The sequence below is a fragment of the Hemiscyllium ocellatum genome, chromosome 4 (genome assembly GCF_020745735.1).
Source record: "Hemiscyllium ocellatum isolate sHemOce1 chromosome 4, sHemOce1.pat.X.cur, whole genome shotgun sequence".
NCBI lineage: Eukaryota > Metazoa > Chordata > Chondrichthyes > Orectolobiformes > Hemiscylliidae > Hemiscyllium > Hemiscyllium ocellatum.
The window spans coordinates 47480672-47498365 of NC_083404.1; the positions used below are offsets into that span (position 1 = coordinate 47480672).

The 17694-nt window shown below is 36.7% G+C and overlaps 1 protein-coding gene across 1 annotated transcript in view; it reads left to right on the forward strand.

Moving 5' to 3' along the window:
* The window catches only part of atp9b (ATPase phospholipid transporting 9B), a 351572-nt gene that overhangs the window by 248032 nt on the left and 85846 nt on the right, over positions 1-17694 (forward strand). Inside the window, exons 12-13 of the mRNA XM_060823126.1 lie at positions 7809-7969; positions 9809-9951. Of these exons, the coding sequence (XP_060679109.1) occupies positions 7809-7969; positions 9809-9951 (304 nt within the window). The remainder of the gene's footprint in view (positions 1-7808; positions 7970-9808; positions 9952-17694) is intronic.

Genomic DNA, 17694 nt, shown 5'->3' on the forward strand with positions numbered 1-17694 from the left:
ACCTGAAATATCGACTTTCCTGCTCCTTGGATACTGCCTGACCTGTGCTTTTCTAGCGCTACACTTTTCGACTCTGACTCTTCAACATCTGCAGTCCTCACTTTCTCCTCTGCAGTAATATAACTGACAATGGATGCTGCATTACAAACTGAAGTGTACTGTTTTTATACTGTTTTGAAACTAGAGCAATATTGACTTTTTTTTTAAATATCTTGCTCATCAAGGTGAATGTATACTTTTTTTAAGATGTTCCATAAAGTTAATCAATCATCAAGCAGAGTCTACATGGTTTCATGAAGAGGAAATCATACCTGATAAATTTAGTAGATTTCTTTGAGAAGGTAACAAGCAGGATTGATAAAGGGAATCAATGCATGGAATATATTTGAATTTTAAGAAAGCTTTAAAGGCAACATATATTTGACTACATAAAAAAAAGCCTCTGATGTTGGAGGCAGCATATTAGCATGGATAGTGGATTAGCTAACGAATCAAAAATAGTGTATTGGGATAAAGTGGGTATTTTCAAGATGGCAACCAGTAATAATGGAGTGCCATATGGAACAGTGCTGAGGCTACACTTATTTACAATATACGTTGATTATTTTGAGGAAAGTGAGAGAAATATAGCCAAGTTTGCAGATAACACAAAAAGAGATGGGAAGGCAAATGATGAGGATGGCACAAAAAGCTTGCAGATGGATATAGTCAAGTTAAGTCAGTGGGCAAAAGCATAGCAAATAGAATATAATGTAAGGTTATGCACTTTGTCAGGAAGCTGAATGCAGCCCTTCTCCTTGTAAATAATAGAAAGCTATTTAGCAGAGAACCTGTGAATCATGAAAAGCTAGCATCCAAGTTGAGATTATAGAGAAGGCAAATGAAATGTTGACCCTGATTTCAGAGGGAATGGGGTATCAAAGTAGGATGGTTTTGCTAAAACTGTACAAGGCACTTGTCAGATCACAGTTGGAATACTGTGAACAGTTTCAGGCTCCTTATCCAGGATAGTCCAGAGAATGTTTATCATCAAGTATGGAGGAGGGATTAAGTTAGGCCTGTACTCAATGAGATTTAGAAGAATGAGAGGTGACCTTACTGAAATATACAAGATTCTTCGAGGACTTGATCCACTAGATACATGAAGGTTGGTTCCCTTGCAGGAGAGTCTGGGACCAGAGGGTATGATCTCAGAATAAACGGCCACACATGTCAGACACACGAAGGAATTTCTTCTTTCAGCTGGTAGTGAATCTGTTCCAATTTTTAGGCAGAGGGCTATCAGGGCTGTGTTGTTAAGTACATCCTGAGGTAGATTTTTAATCAGTAAAGCAATCCAGGGTTATGGGGGAAGGCAGGAAAGTGGAGTTGAGGATTGTCAGCCATCTCATTGAATGGTGATGCAGACGCAATGGGCTAAATCATCTACTTACGCTCGAGCATCTTATGGTCTTAAGTACTGTGAAGCACAACCCTCAAGGAATATCAAAACTTTAGCTTTAAGGTATTTGTATCTTTGTTTAACATGTGCAGGAATTAGAGTCTGCATCTACTACATGATTTTTTTCCCATGTTTCTTTTATATAATCTTCATGGTTTAAAATGGGGCAGAAATACAAAATAGATGCACCAGTTAAGTTTCTGCATTTTATTTAGTTACCTATCTTTGACCAGTTTATAATGTTATTATTTTTAGTCTGTTATCGTTGATTTGAAGACATGTACAGACTTCAAAAAAAGCTGGTAGTCCTGGTTCTGTCTGTAGTAGTTGATTAAAGAGACAACGTATTGTGGAAGACCATTACTTAAGGGATTATGTGGGTAATTGCTTTTAGTTGGGAATCTGATTATACCTGATTATATCTGATTATTCTCTATTTGGCACATGTAAAATTCACTTTATGAAGTTTCCCTCTTAGTTCTTCAAGTTGGTACATGACTGGATATAGAAGTTATTTCCTCATTATTTCACTTAAAGGAGATATAGAAAAAGAATTGTCCACAATACCCTCTCTCTAGCTAAATTTAAAGGAGCAAATATTAACCTGCTTGACCATTGGAAAAGTTGGTAGCGTTGGATGCAAAGTTTCTTTTCGACCCCATCTAATTGTTGTCAATGGAACATAGGTATTGGCTGGTTATGAATCTGGCATTCTACCTGATTCCATTTCAAAAGTAAGAATTGCAAATTTAGCACTCAAGGTAAAGAATGGTAATATTGAAATAGACCCTTTTTTAAAGACCCATATCAAGAAGTGATTTTGTGTCATTGGTTTGCAACAAGATTGAAACTACTCAAACTCAATGTACAATTGGTGGGGAATTGATTTTTCATCTTATCTGTCTTCGGTTTGCTTCAGTTAGACCCAGTTCCAAAGATGTAATTTATGTATCTAGTTTAATCTCTCATTTCTCTCCTCCCACCCCATCTGCATACTGTGTTTTAAAGCATTTTCTCTTTTTCATGAAGATGACATCAGCTTTTTTGTTGTCACTGGGTAGTAAAATATGCTTTGTTGATAACTCCAGGCGATGAGAACTCAGGCTGTATTAGTTGAAATAGTACATATGCATACAGAATATCTCTTAGTTTCTATGTAAACTGTTAACATGATTTACATTTTGGGGAAAATAAGCACAGATACTCCAGAATCTAAAGTACTATGGTTGCACAAAATTTTATTGTTCAAGTTTGAAAGATTTATGGCTCAGAATTAATTATGATGCTTCTTTTAGATAAGATTGTCAAATTAAATTTACTTCTGGCATCAAAATTTAATGTTGAGACACAAAATAAAACAAAAGTGTTCAGTCTCTCAGCAATAAATATTGCACTCAGTGTTTCATTAACTAGGCTGTCCAAATGTAAAATGTCAAACTCAAATTCTAAGCAAAAAGTAATGTAGTGCAATAAAGCTAGTATCCTTTTAACTTTGCGTTTTCCCATGCACTGTCGTGTATCTGATTACAGCCAGGGTTTCAAGAAATGGTAGCCAGTGTTATACAAATGTAATTAGTGCTACATTAACATGGATTATTGTGTATAAAGTACATTTTGTTTACAAGCAGTTTTGTTTTTATTTTATTTAATATGGTGTTTTACTGTATTTTTGTCAGATTATCATTGTTGCCTATTAATTAAGTGCTGACATGAGTATGGCTTGTCATGGAAGCCTCCATTTACTTTTTGTGTTCATTTCTTTCTTGCTTTTGATGAACCAATTACAAATCAGATGTTTTTGTAGTGTGCAGATTGAAAGTGATGGTTACACTGTGTGGGAAAGGGAAAATGTTATGCAACACTTATTGACCAAGAATTGTTTTTCTTTGTTATAATAAAGCAAGAACTTACCATATTTATGAGGTGGCAGTTCATTGGAGCTGTGACTTTTTCCAAGGGAACAGTAGTATTCTTTGCTGTATTTTCTGTATAAAGTATCACAGTTTTTTCCGCTGTTTAGGATGCAGGGGGGAGCAGTCTCAGTCAGTAGTTATGCATATTGTGAGACAGTGATTCTTTATTTTATTACAAAAAAAGACCAACTTTAGACGACCAGATTAAATCATTCCTTTCACTTTTAATGGGATTTAGATGAATAGAACAAAATATGCACTTTGCATTCATTGATAGCATCTTTAGGTTGAGGTAATTGAGTCTTTTTTTTCCTTGACTGAATGAATAATGACTTCATCTGATCCGCAGTGAGGCCTGAAACTTAGACTGCCATTGTGAACCCAAAGAGATCTGGTCTTTGAAACGTGCTCTGCTTCTTTGGCTTAATTTTTTCTTTTTAATCCCAGAACCCATTTTTCTCGATAATTCAAGCATAACCCACGTATTAGTCGAAGCTGTGGAAATCATAAGATATTTGCCTCAGTTGTGTTACTTTGAGTGCCGCTGATAAATCAGTTTGCTGTCGCCTATAGAATCCTAGTTCTCAGGGGAAGAGAAAGGCAAGCCTTTGGAATGTTTAACTTCTTCACAAATGGTTAGGTGTAATTTTCTGATTATTTCTATAATTAAGGGAAACATTTCTGTTTTGGTGTTTATTTCCCTTTAATAATAGTATAAGGTCTGACTAGAGCGGCTAGAAAAAATAAGAGACTTTTTTTTCCTCTCTGGTTTATTAACTACAATGCATTAAAAAAAATTGAACAGAGCAAATAGTTCTGTAACGTCTTTAAAAAATTATCAACAGAACTTTAAATCAATTAAACAAAAACAAATTGCTCAAATTGTACAAAAAGGCAACATTGTTGGAATTATGACTGAGTGTTTTGAAAAATAAACTATTTCTGACATGCGAGACAGTTGAAAGGAAGAATTACTGAAGCTGGCCACACATTATTCTCTTTCCCCACTGTGGGTAATTGTCCAATTGAAAGTAAAAGCAACTAGAATTACTACTTAAAACTTAACTTTGACTTAATTAGTGAAATTAAATGCAAACATAGTTATGTATATACATAACTGCAACCACCAACATAGAAATATTATTTAAGACTGTTGATTCCAGGAAAGCAATTGGGTGAGCGGAATCAGCAAACAGATGTCAAACACAACAATTATGCTATTTATTCCCTCAAGCCTGTTCTAACAACAAGACTGATTCTGAACTGAACTCCATACAGACACCTTGGTCCACTATCCTTCACACTTTTTTTAATTTGTGGAAGTCTATCAACCTAGGATTTAAAATTGTCAATTGACCCAGTATCAATATTTGGAAGAAAACATCAAACATGCTCTACCTTTTGTATATATGTGCTTGCATGATTCACTCTTTAAGGATCCAGTTCTAATTTTTCAATGTCCTAGACTTCCCAGCTAACAAAAAAAGCTTCATTCTCCCCTGTTGATTCCCTTGAATAGTTTCCAAGCTTTGATCAAGTCACTCCTCAGCCTCTAAAATTCTAGGATTTGGAAGTCTACTTTGTGTAAACCTCTCTTGTAGTTTAAACTTTGGATCACAAGTATCATTCTGGCAAGTCTATACTGCATTCCCTCCAGGGCCTTTCTAAGGTGATGTGAATGAATAAATGTTATGGCACTATGTTCGGGGAGAAACTGGCTGTAGTTGGGATATAAATTCAATAGAAGGATTTTCAAGGATTTAAAAGGATAGATTACCCTCAAAATTCAAACGTATAATTCCCTGAGTGTGTCAGTGCAGGAAGAACAGTCATCACCTGAGTGTCATGTCAAGTAGTGTGGGCAGCTATGGTCTTCTAAACATTCTGATTCGAGCATCAGTGGATGATCTCGTTGAAAGTTCTGGTTTCATCAGCCTTTAATGTTGTCTAGCTGCTTCCTTCCCTGTCAATTTCTTAATCCTCTTCTGTTAATTCTTCCAGTGATAGTCTCACACTCCAACCCTTCTGCATAGATAACATTTCCAAGGAATTTCTTTTGTCTTCTGTTGATATTATTATTATTTGAGTATTCTGCTACTCTTCTGACCTCATTCAATTAGTTTGTTCTCTTCACCTCATTTTGAAGCCACGATTTTTTTCTCTTCCTTTTTCCCCATGCTCCCAGCTTCATGTCCATTATTAATTACTTACCAGACAGGTAGATAAAGCTATTTTTAAAAATGAGTTGCATTTTCTTTTATAAATTGGGGCAGATTGCATTGAAAATGAAATAATAGATTTATACAAAACATTAGGGAGGCCATGCTTTCAAGTATCTGGAACTTTGAGCAGATCATCATGTGTAGTAAATTGAATAGAATGTTATCAGGGATGGGGATAGTTAGAAAGAGAGACTGAAATTATTTCATCCACCACAGTGATTGCTAAATTGATACTTAATGTTTTTTGAAAGTTTAAATATTGAAAGGTTTTGTTAGAACAAATGCCTTTTTTCAGGAATATGTTAGCAAGGGTCATCAGTTTAATATTGTCACTATGTGAATGAAAAGGAGGGTTGCAGAGAATTATTGAAGTGAGATAGGCATTGCCACAAAGAAATAGTTGATTTGTGGGAAAGAATGGCACATACCCTGTCATATGGCAACAATGTTTTGGTACACTCCAGTTGCTCAAAGCATAGTTCACAGCACTGATACAAAACAAAAACAATATGACTGCAGACAGAATGCCAAATATTAGGTAATGTGATTCACTGGGTGGTGTTGCCTAATAACTGATATTTGAGGGAATGGAATTTCTTTTGGTTGTGGTAAAGAACAAGAACTGACTTGTAGTATGGACTCTTTTTTTAAAAACATTTGCCTGTACCTGTATTTTTTTGTTTTTGCTGCTGTTTACCTATTAGTTACTTATCTATGCAACTTAACTCTGATCTGTCTGTATTGCTCACAAGACAAAGGTTTTCACTGTGCCTCGGTACACTTGACAATAAATTTAATTCCATTCAACTCCGTACTGTCGCATCATTCACCATGGAGGGAGTGAGTAATCCTAATTAAACCATATGCTTGCTCAGCCTGCTACTTTCTAAGAAAGGGAGAATAAGCTATCGTTAACCTCAATGAAAAAAGTGGTTCAGTGAACTCCCTCATGCAATGGTAGATGTCAAACTGCAAGATGTTGCAGAGCTGACCTACAAGGAACCAGAAGTATTTCCTTTTATTGAAATTGGCAAAGGCTGCTGTCTGAGATCTTCCTGCTGAAGTTAAATGGGTGTCTGTTCAGTTATTGGACCCTCATGGTGTTTCAAATGCATATAAAAATGGTCTGGTTCAAGTAAGAGATGCCTTTGGTTTGTTTAGATAGAGTCAAACTCCTATGTTTCTTTGTTTCCTTGAAATGCTACAGCACAGAACCAAACTACATTTGTTCCTATATATAAAGATAATTTTTACGAACAAAATATTTTGAAATTAAAACAAGATTATACTTTATTGCCACAAGCAACGCAATCCTTAGGTGCTTGTTTGTTTGGTGCGGAATTGATGGGCAAAAAAGCCTTCTCTGTGCTGCAGATCTCTGACTCTGTCATAATGATTTCTTCTGGCTCTGTTGCCTAAGCCCATCTGTTGAAATCTACTCCAATGCTTGATTGCTTCCTGCCTAGACTAGTCTAAGGTTCTCCTGACAAGCCGCCTAGTTTCCACCCTCCATAAACCTGAACTAATTTAAAACTCTTTTTGTCTGTTTCCTTGCTTGCATCAAGTTTTAGTAGTCCTATGTTCTGGCATACCTACCAGTTCCCAATCCACTAGTGCCCATTCTCAAACTCTTATTTGGATGCATGGATGGTCTCATTCCATCTTGTTAATGTATCCTGCTCCAACTCTACAGCCCTGCAGAAACTGTTCACTCAATTCTGACCTTTTAAGAACCCATCCCTCCACTCTCACCATCATGGATGACCATGCCTTCAGCAGCTGTAAACTCTGAAAATCCCTCCATTCCTCTCCACCCCTCATCCTTTCAAAACGCTATTTAAAATTAGTCAAGTTTTCAGTAACTCCTTTAGCTCAGTTATTAGTGATTTCATTCTGATTATGTTCTTGGAATGTTTTCCTACGTAAAACTTCTGTATAAGTAACTTTATAAAAATCAGAAATTCAAACAATAGCTTTGTGATTTTATGGCCTTACTCCAATTTTTGTGCACTTCGGTTTTTGTTGGTCTGCTAAATGCAAATCTGATGTGAAGAATGTGTAGCAATTCCCTACTATCACCTTTGTTTAAAAAGGTGATGTGATATAGTTATAGTGTATACAAAAGGTAGGATAAAAATATCAAGAATATTTTAAAGATACAGAGTCTCTTTGGCTTTAAATGCAACTTGGATTATAACTAAATTCACCTGCAAATATTTTGATTTCTTGTAGGTTGGCTTGCTGGACCTGGAACTAAATCGACTGACGAAGGCTTTGTTTTTGGCACTAGTTGTGCTTTCAGTAGTTATGGTAGCTTTACAAGGATTTGTGGGTCCTTGGTATCGTTACCTATTCCGCTTCATTCTATTATTTTCCTACATCATTCCGATCAGGTAAGATTTGTTTTAAAATTCTGTCCAACCTACGAAACGTGAATGTTGAAAGTCATACCTAAATCTAGTTGTGAAGGAAGCTTTATCGTGAAATTGTTGTAGCACAAACGAAAATGTGATGGTCCCAGAAGGATCATACTGCTGTGAACAAACTGTCCACATGCCCTGACCCTGCCATTCATTTATTGCTTAAGTTTTAATTTTAGAGTACAAATGATTGGTATAAAGTAGTTATTGGAATAATAGCCAGTAAAAATACACTGAGAAAAACCATGTAATTGTATAATGCGGAATCCTGTTCTCAGTGGCATGTACATCAAATGCTGCTTATTTTAGTAGTCCTTTTTATACTTTCAAACAATTTTAATATCTTCGACTCATAGTGTCATACAACACAGAAGCAGACCCTATGGTCCAACTTGTCCATGCCAACTAGATATTCCAATCTGATCTCGTCCTTTTTGCCAGCATTTGGCCCATATCCTTCTAAACCGTTCCTATTCATGTATCTATCCAGATGCCTTTTAAATGTTGTGATTTTATATGCCTCTATCACTTCCTCTGACAGTTCGTTCCATACATACACCACCCTCTGCATGAAGTGTTCTCCCTCGTATCCTTTCTAAATCTTTACCCTCTCACCTTAAACATGTGACCTCTAGTTCCAGACTCCCCTACCCTTGGAAAAATACTTTTGATATTCACCCTATCCATATCCCTCATGATTTTGTAAACATCGATAAGGTCACTCCGGTCCAGGGGAAAAAAGCCCCAACCTATCCAACCCCTCCTTATAACTCAAAGCCTTCAGTCCCAGCAACATCCTTGTAAATCATTTCTGCATCCTCACAAGTTTAATAGAAAGGCGACCAGAATTGTCCACAATATTCTAAAAGTGGCTTCACCAATATCCTGTACAGCCACAACATGACATTTCAACTGACCAATAAAGGCAAGTGTGCCCAACACCAACACCACCACCACCCTGTCTACCTGTGACTCCATTTTCAAGGAACTATGAACCTGCCACCCAGGTCTTTGTTTGGCAACACTCCCCAGGGCCCTAACATTAACTGTATAAGGCCTGTACCAGTTTGCCTTACCAAAATGCAGCACTTTGCATTGATTTAAATTAAACTCCATCTGCTCAAAGTCCTGGTGGACTGTGAGGAGTAGAAGGGCAGAGGGAGTGCATTTAAAAGAGAAATCAGGAAGGCAAAAAAATGGGACCTGAGATAGCTTTGGCAAATAGAGTTAAGGAGAATCCAAGGAGATTCTATAAGTACATTAAGGGCAAAAGAGTGACTAGGGGGAGAATAGGGCCCCTTAATGATCAATGTGGCTGCATGTGGAACCACAGGAGATGGGTGAAGCAATGAAAATTTCACGTCAGTACTTACTGTGGAGAAGTACATGGATGGAACTTGGGGAAATAAGTTGCAATGACATGAAAAATGTTCATATTTCAGAGTAGGTAGTCGTAAAATGCATAAAGCTAGATAAATCCCTAGGACCTGATCATGTGTTTCCCAGAACTTTGTGGGAAGCTAGGGAAGAGATTACTGAGATATATAATCTCAAAATCAGTTTTAATTATTTGTCGTTTGCTCCTAATGTTGTCTCACTCCCATTTCTAGTACCTTAGTCGTGGGTAAATTTGTATTAAATGATTGACTTCACCTTATAATTTACTTCTTATCAGCTTTATAAAAATGTGTTGATAGTTTAAAAATGAAAATGCAGGGAAACCTAGGCATTATTGGCAATGTTGGACTTGGGGTTTAAGGCAGAGCTGAAATAGGTTTGAAGTGTTCACTTTTCTTTTTCCTGTTTGTACAGTTTACGGGTAAACCTAGACATGGGGAAAGCAGCCTATGGTTGGATGATCATGAGAGATGATAATATTCCTGGCACATTGGTCCGGACGAGCACAATACCAGAAGAACTGGGACGTTTAGTTTATTTGTTAACAGATAAGACAGGTAAACTTCAAAGCTTGTAACATGATTCTGATATTCTGTAGCTTCTGACTTGCGATAGACTAAATAACTGCACATCTTTCAAATGTCTGATATGTTGAACGATACTGAATGTAATTCAATGTGATGACATAGCTGGTCATTTAATATTGTGGACAAATTCAAAAATGCACAAAAAGTGCAGCATTAGTTCTTAGAAATTTTGATTAAAATAATTTTTAAATGGCTTTCTCACTCCTTTTGAGGGAGATTTATCAAAATTTGAACTAATTTTATGAATGTAAACCAACGTGAATGCAATTAGAAATGTTAGGCAGTCATGGTCTTTGTTTTTAGCTGTCTTGTGACTATTTAAATCACATTTAAACAGCCAGTGGACCAAGTCTTTTCTGAAGTGCTTAAAATATTTCCTCAGTGTGCATATTTTCCTTTGTTCTGACCAGCATCATCTACTGCAAATACAATCTACTGCTTTTTGAAGTGTTGTGTAGAGTGTTATGATTATAGTTCTGTGAACCTTTTTATTTAACAGCTGTGTAAAAGTCAACTGCCTCCTTTGCCATTCTTCAAAACACACACAAAGACTCTTGTCAGTACTTTTTTATCGAGCTCTATGATCAAATCCTCTTTTCCCTTTGGCCTTATTTTCCTACATATCAAGTGAGGGCTAACCTCACCAATGTTCTACTGTCTTTCTTTCCTTGACATGCCTGGACTCTGCTGTGGATCAACAATCGCTGCCCATTCTCCCATTTGCCTCCAAAATATCTTTCACGCACAAAAAAATGGAACTTGCCATTCATAATATTACGTTGGATAATTGCCAAATGTACATCAAGCCAGGAGAGTCTCACTGCCTGTTTCCTGGCTATAACTTTCATCATCATCTCACTAAATTACCAATGAGTCTTGTGTGTTCCTAACCTGTGATTTTTCTTTCACTCACATTTCCTGATTCTATCCCTCATTCTATAGAGCAAAAATAAACCCTAATACCTACCAATAGCTTCTCCTGTTGTCACCCATAATAATGTATATTGTAAATGGATTCCTCTCCAAGTATGGTTTGCCTTCCTTTTCAAGTCCTTTTTATCTTCAACCATTCTTCAACCTGTTTTTTTCACTGCTATTTTAAATTTCCATTTCCAGCCTAATTTTCTTTTTCAAAGTTGTTGAAAATTTTCACTTCCCCAATGTCATGCAGATTATTTAGGAATGTGGAAGCTGGTGTTAATGTTGGTGTTTATTGTCTGTCCTTGGACTGCTAACAATGTCAAAAACTACAAAGCCATCAGAAAAGGGCAATTCACCATAGTCACAGTAAATGTTCTTTATGACACCTCTTGCAATTCCTCTTACAGATATCTTTAATAGCATTCCTGGCCTTTGCTATAGCATCTGAATATCTCTCATCACAGTTTGAAAAATCTACTCTGGCTATAAACATTGTCCCTCTTTTCAGACCTGCAGCTTTTACCATGGCCAGCTGTGCCACCTTCTGAGAATCCATCTCTTCTAAACACCGGTGCAAACCTTCAATCTGGTTTCACTTTTATACATTTAGATCACAGTCTAAGTACCTGCAGCAGTAGCTTCTCTTTGCACCATTCACCACTTTCATCATGCTCTCATGCATGCACTGCATTGCAACCTCTGAACTAAATGGAACAAAGGTATTAGCTTTAAAACAAATACTAATTCCTTCCTCTTCCCAGGTACTGCCTGGAGCTGAACGTCTGTCTTTGAAACCTGACATCTAATTCAGCCCTAAGCTTGTGTTTTGGTGTAATATCATCTGCATTATAAAAACATTGTACTTTTCACATGTGCCAGTACTTCAGCTCTTATGCTAAAGCCTTCTTCCCAAACATTTTCTCCTTCAAGTTTGAATTGTTTCAATGCTGTTTTTGTCACCTTTCATAAATGTCACCTTTTTGATATCACTGGTGTTTATATCCTGTTGTGCATCAAATACCACTTGGTCATTCATCAAAACTTGACTATTTCAGCCAGTTTTTTTATCATTCAATAGCTCTACTTCAAAACTCCAACCATGAGCCAATGAAATCTTAAAAATTTCTTGGTCGGCTGTCCGATCTTTGTAATCCTGTCAAACCTTTCAACTTCTCTTACTTTGTATTGACCTCTTGTGCAATCTAAAAATTGGTAGCTATACCTTCAACCACCTAGGCCACATTTTCTGGTATTACCTGATTGCAACCCACCTATCTCTCTTCCTTTCGGATGCTCCATAAGAATCATCTCTCTGACCATATTGCCCTTGCTAAATCTCCCCCCTCCTTTGCTTCAGCGCATATTTTTTCAACACACTTTTCTGTGTAGAGCTTTAGGTGCTTTTCTGTATTATGACACCTCTTGCAATTGTGGCTTGACTTAAATACAAGTTGGGTTTTGTATTTGTGATTTGTTAACCATTCCTAATACAGTAAATCCAAAAAGTAATTGCACATTAGCTTCTTTGAAGAAATTTTGTTTATTTGAACTGCAACTAGTCCCACATAGGTCAAAAGTTATTGTGGATTTGGTACTTTTATGGGTTTTTTAAAGTCAAGTATTAAATTGCAAGAGTATTGGTTCCTTTTGGCGACTTGATTATTATCGTAACTTGTACGAGCTGGTCAAGACTATTTGAAAAAGGGTGAGAGAAACCAAAAGCTTTGGGCTGAATTCCATGTAATGTTGCAATTTCCACTTTGTTCATTGACCAAAATGTGCGTTGGTCAGAGTGAGCACCTGTTAAAGGTTGTTTTGCGTTCTCTTGTTCTTGGGTTACAGAAATCGTAGTCACATTTGGTAGCTATATAGAATTTAAGTTGTTGGGTTGAAGGAATGTTACAGTCTATCTTAATTGCAAGGTAGTCCTTTGTATGACTGCAAATTGGGTTTGTGCTTCATCAGTAAGCATTCTGACAAGAAGCGTCCATCACTTTGGCTTGCTCATTTACCACGACAGAATAGAAAATGAAGTGTCCCAATAATTACATTATAGTTTCCTTATTGTAGGACAAGAAAGCAATGTGGTATAATTAGGTTTGATTGGAGAGCATGTTTCCGGTAAGATCTGAAATTAATGACGTTGCTATAGTGACACATCTGCGACCACCAGTGCGTGAAACATAAAGTAATTCATTTGACAAGAGAAGACATCTGTTAACTGTGAGGATGCAGAGCATATTGACACTGACCTGAAATACTAGACGTTATGTGATAAATGAATAAATGGTGCTGAAACAGGAGGACAGATAATTTGTACTTAATCTGCAAATAGAGCTTTAATCTTCCCACTGCTTGCTTTTGATAATGCTATTGTTTAAGAACAATGTAGTGGCGAGCTCATAACTTCTAAATGGTAACTGTGGATGAACCCTAATGATGCAATAAATTAATCCCAATGTCAATGGAATTTATCACTATTGTATTATGAAGTCATTAGTGGTGCAAACAGCTGGAACAACTTTTTTGATAAATAGGTATTGTGAACAGTAATTATACTTGGCACATTGAAAATTGGCATTCTTTTTACAGGTGTCAGCACAGAAATGTGGTTCATGTACATCATTTACGCATTTTCTCTTAATAAATAACTAACATCAAGGGAATTCTAATGAAAAGGCTAAACTGCATATTGGTATAGTGATCAGTTAAATGATTCATTGACTTAATGTTCAATGCTGTATTTAAGTTGTTTTCAGCCAAATGATGAATATGCTTTCAGTTGCTGAATGAAACTAGTGTACATGAACATAGAAAATATAGCAGGTTAAAGACCATCTGGTCTATCCAGCTTGATCCGTACAGTTGTAATGCACTTCACATCATCATACAGATGCACTGTGCCCAGGATACACATTTTTATACTGTAATTAATTTTTGATCTCAAAACTGTAATGCTGTATACATCATAGTGTAATATAATTCATGAAATTGATATTGCAAAACCGCTTAGTTTTGAACTTGTAACAGCTTTCCTCCACCCCCACCACTGAATTGCACTGATTTGTACTTGAATTACTTAGTAGATGATAGCAATTGCAATCTTAGGATAAACACATATGAAACTCTTACCAGATAGTGAATTTTTTTTTATCTATTAATGTTGCCAAAAAGTGATAGAATGCATTACATAACCCCTCACACAAAGCAAAATTTCATTAAAAATTTTATCCTGCAAAATTTCCTGTTAGAGATTTTGGACTGTATAGTGAAGCAAATTTAGTGAAATGACTTCGAACAATAAACACTGGTAAATTAGAATTCTTAATCTATTGTTTCCAGTCCTAAGAATATTTAGTAAATGCAGGCATTCAGTCACAAGGTTGAGTAGTTTAGATATTGTTTTCAATATTTTTAACTAACTTGGACAAAGAGCGTGTATGTGCTGCAGTGAAGTTTGTGGATGATACGAAAATAAGTGGGAGACCAAGTGGGTGAGGATGATGTACAGTGTGTCTAGAGGGAAATGAGCATGTTGGTATTGGGTTAAAACTTGGCAGATGGAATATAATGTGGGAAAATATGATGTCATACACTTCAGCAGGTAGAATAGCAGAGCTGAATATTATTTAAATAGAGAAAGACTACAGAAAGCCATGAATCCCAAAAAAGCAAACACAAAAGCTCAATGGGTAATAGGGAAGGAATGTTGGCCTTCACGTCAAAGAGGATGAAATATTAAAGTAGCGAGGTTCTGCTAAAGCTATGCAAGGCATTAGTCAGAACATAGCTGGGATTCTGTGAACAGTTTTGAGCTCCTTATCCAACAAAATTTATGACATTGGAGGCAGTCCAGTGAAATTTCATTAGGCTGATACCAGGTATGGAGGAACTGTTTTCGGAGAGGTTGTGCATGTAAGACCTCTACTTGTTGGTATTTAGAAGAATGAGAAGCAACTTTATTAAGACACGAAAGATTCTTTGGGAATTTGGCAGGGATGATTCAGAAAGGCCATTTCCCCTAGTGGGAGATTGAGACCAGAGGGCGCAATCTCAGAGTAAGGGATTGCACATTTAATACATGAGGAATTTCTTCTCAGAAGGTAGAAAACCTGTGGAATTCTTTATTGCAGAGACTATATCATTAAGTACCTTTAAGGCTGACATATTTTTAATCAGTAAAGGAGTTGACAAGTGTGGATAAAATGCAGGAAAGTGAAGTTAACAATGATCAGATTAGCCGTAATATCATGAATGGGACAGGTTTAGAGCTGCATGATCTACTTCTACTCCTACATCTTGTCGTCTTGTCAATCCAAGGATTTCACATTACTCAGGCTTTCATGCAGTTTTGAAGGAATGTGATATTGTCAGAGGCACCAGTTAAATTTAGTGTAGTAGCAATTTAGCAAGCTAAGGCCCTGCCTATTTACTGGTATGTTAAAGATCCTTTAGCAGTGTTGAGGAATTGGAGATTGGCTCTCCTACATATGTAAAAAGAGCAGGAATAAGTAATTTGGTTCTGTGATGTTGCTTTGTCATTCACCATGCTCATGTCTAACATTCTAACTCAACTATACCTTCCAAAGCTCTCCTCATGTTCCTTAACTCCCTTAGGAACGCTATCATCTTTGTTTTGAATATTCTTAAAGGCTGGGGACCCACAGCACTCTGTTATGGAGAATTCTGAACATTCACAACTTTTGAGTGAACAAAGTTCTCCTCATCTCAGTCCCAGATGACTGACTTCATATTCTGACAAATTAACCTTATGTTATTGACTTCACAACCAGCAGAACCATTTTCTGTATGGCCAACCTGTTAAGACACCAAAACTCTGCGCAGTACACCAAGTTTGCCCTTGCTCATGCCCTGTTTAATTGTGCTGAGATCTCTTTGCTGTAATGTCTTTTGGAACAAATGCTAATATACCATTTACCTTCCTAATTGTACATCATATTTTTAAACTGCCTCAGAATAGAAACATTTCTCAGTACTAAAGAAGTATTCTATTGTCATTTTCCCTACAAAAGTAGCTAACTTCATGCTTCCTGACATTGTATTTTATCTGCCACGTTCTTTCCCACTTGTTTGAGCTGACTTAATCCCTTTGTAGCCTCTTTGTGATTTCCTAATTGCATATTTTCTCACCCAACTTGTTTAATATCCTGATGTCCTATATTTAACTCCTGAACAGGATAATTTGTTAAGGAAGATACTCCACAGAGGTTCCTTAACCTGCTGAGTGTTTTCAGCATTTTCTATTTTACATTAGCTACTAACCCGAATGCAAATAGCCTGCTGCATAATCTATAACATAATTGACTGTGAAATATTTATAGGGTTCTCAGAGCATGAAAGATGGTGTATAAATACCAGTTCATTTCTTCATTAGTGGCATGATTCCATGAATGAAGTGCGACAAAAATAATTTTGGGGGTTATTTTGTTAATTGCATCAGTTCTTTTATGATTGCTGAAATCAGGGGATATGGTTATTTTCAGGTGCAGTTTCAACACCTTATCAGTCGTCATATTGGCTTTCTGATGGAGTGGTCACTGCTGTGTGCCATATGCACCGCTAAAAGCCTTGTATTTAGGGGAGAATGGAATTTCCTGTAATAATAGCTTTGGGAATACAACAGAATTCCATCTTAGGTGCACTCATCGTAGAAGTGAGTAGGAGACTCCATATAATAACTCAATTTGCTCTTGATGCAGTTAGGAATCTTGTTGAAAGGGCTTGTGATAGCTTGGAGGTTTTCCAAGAGGAAGAAATCTAGTAACTACCTATGACTATGTAATGTTATGTATGTGCCAGTAAATGTTTTTAGGGAAGAGTAGATGATTAATGCATGTAATTATTGCTAAAGCTCTTTTTCACTGTAAAGTGTACTTGCCTTCATGTTATCCATTTGTTGGAATAGAAAATATTATCTGTAGAGGGTGTCTTACAGGGAAACAAAATCAATCAACATTATATTTGTGACTGAATCTGAAGCTGAAAATGTGTTGCTGGTCAAAGCACAGCAGGCCAGGCAGCATCTCAGGAATAAGGAATTCGACGTTTCGAGCATAAGCCCTTCATCAGGAAATGGAAGGGCTTATGCTCGAAACGTCGAATTCCTTATTCCTGAGATGCTGCCTGGCCTGCTGTGCTTTGACCAGCAACACATTTTCAGCTGTGATCTCCAGCATCTGCAGACCTCATTTTTTACTGACTGAATCTGAAGTCCAGCTTTCTTTCTTACATAGAAGTGTGCCATATGATGTTACAAATTTTCTTTGCCAGAGAAATCTTATGTAGTATATTGGCAATACCTAAGCTTGAGTTGACATCACTTGTTAGGAACATAGAAACAAGAGTAGACCATTCAGCCCATTGAACCTGCTCTGCCATTTAGTTAGAATGTGGCTGGTCAACTATCTCATTTGCATTTTCATACATCACCTCTAAATGCTGTGACATTTTGAGTCATCAAAAATCTATCAAACTCTATCATGAGCATGCTTAATGATGAGTTTCCACACCACAATTTCAAAGTTTCAGCATTTCCCAAGTGAAGAAATTCCTCCACAGCTAAGTCTCATATGGCCTACTCCTTATCCTTAGCTTAATTCTTCACATTTTTGACTCAATGGCCACAATAAACATCTCAACAATATCCACCTTATCACACTCAGAATTTTGTCAGTTTCAATAAGATCACCTCTCACTTATCAAAGTTCGAGAGGGTGTATACACCGTTCCCTCAACTTTTCCCTGTAAGGCAATGCTGCCATCTTAGAGAAT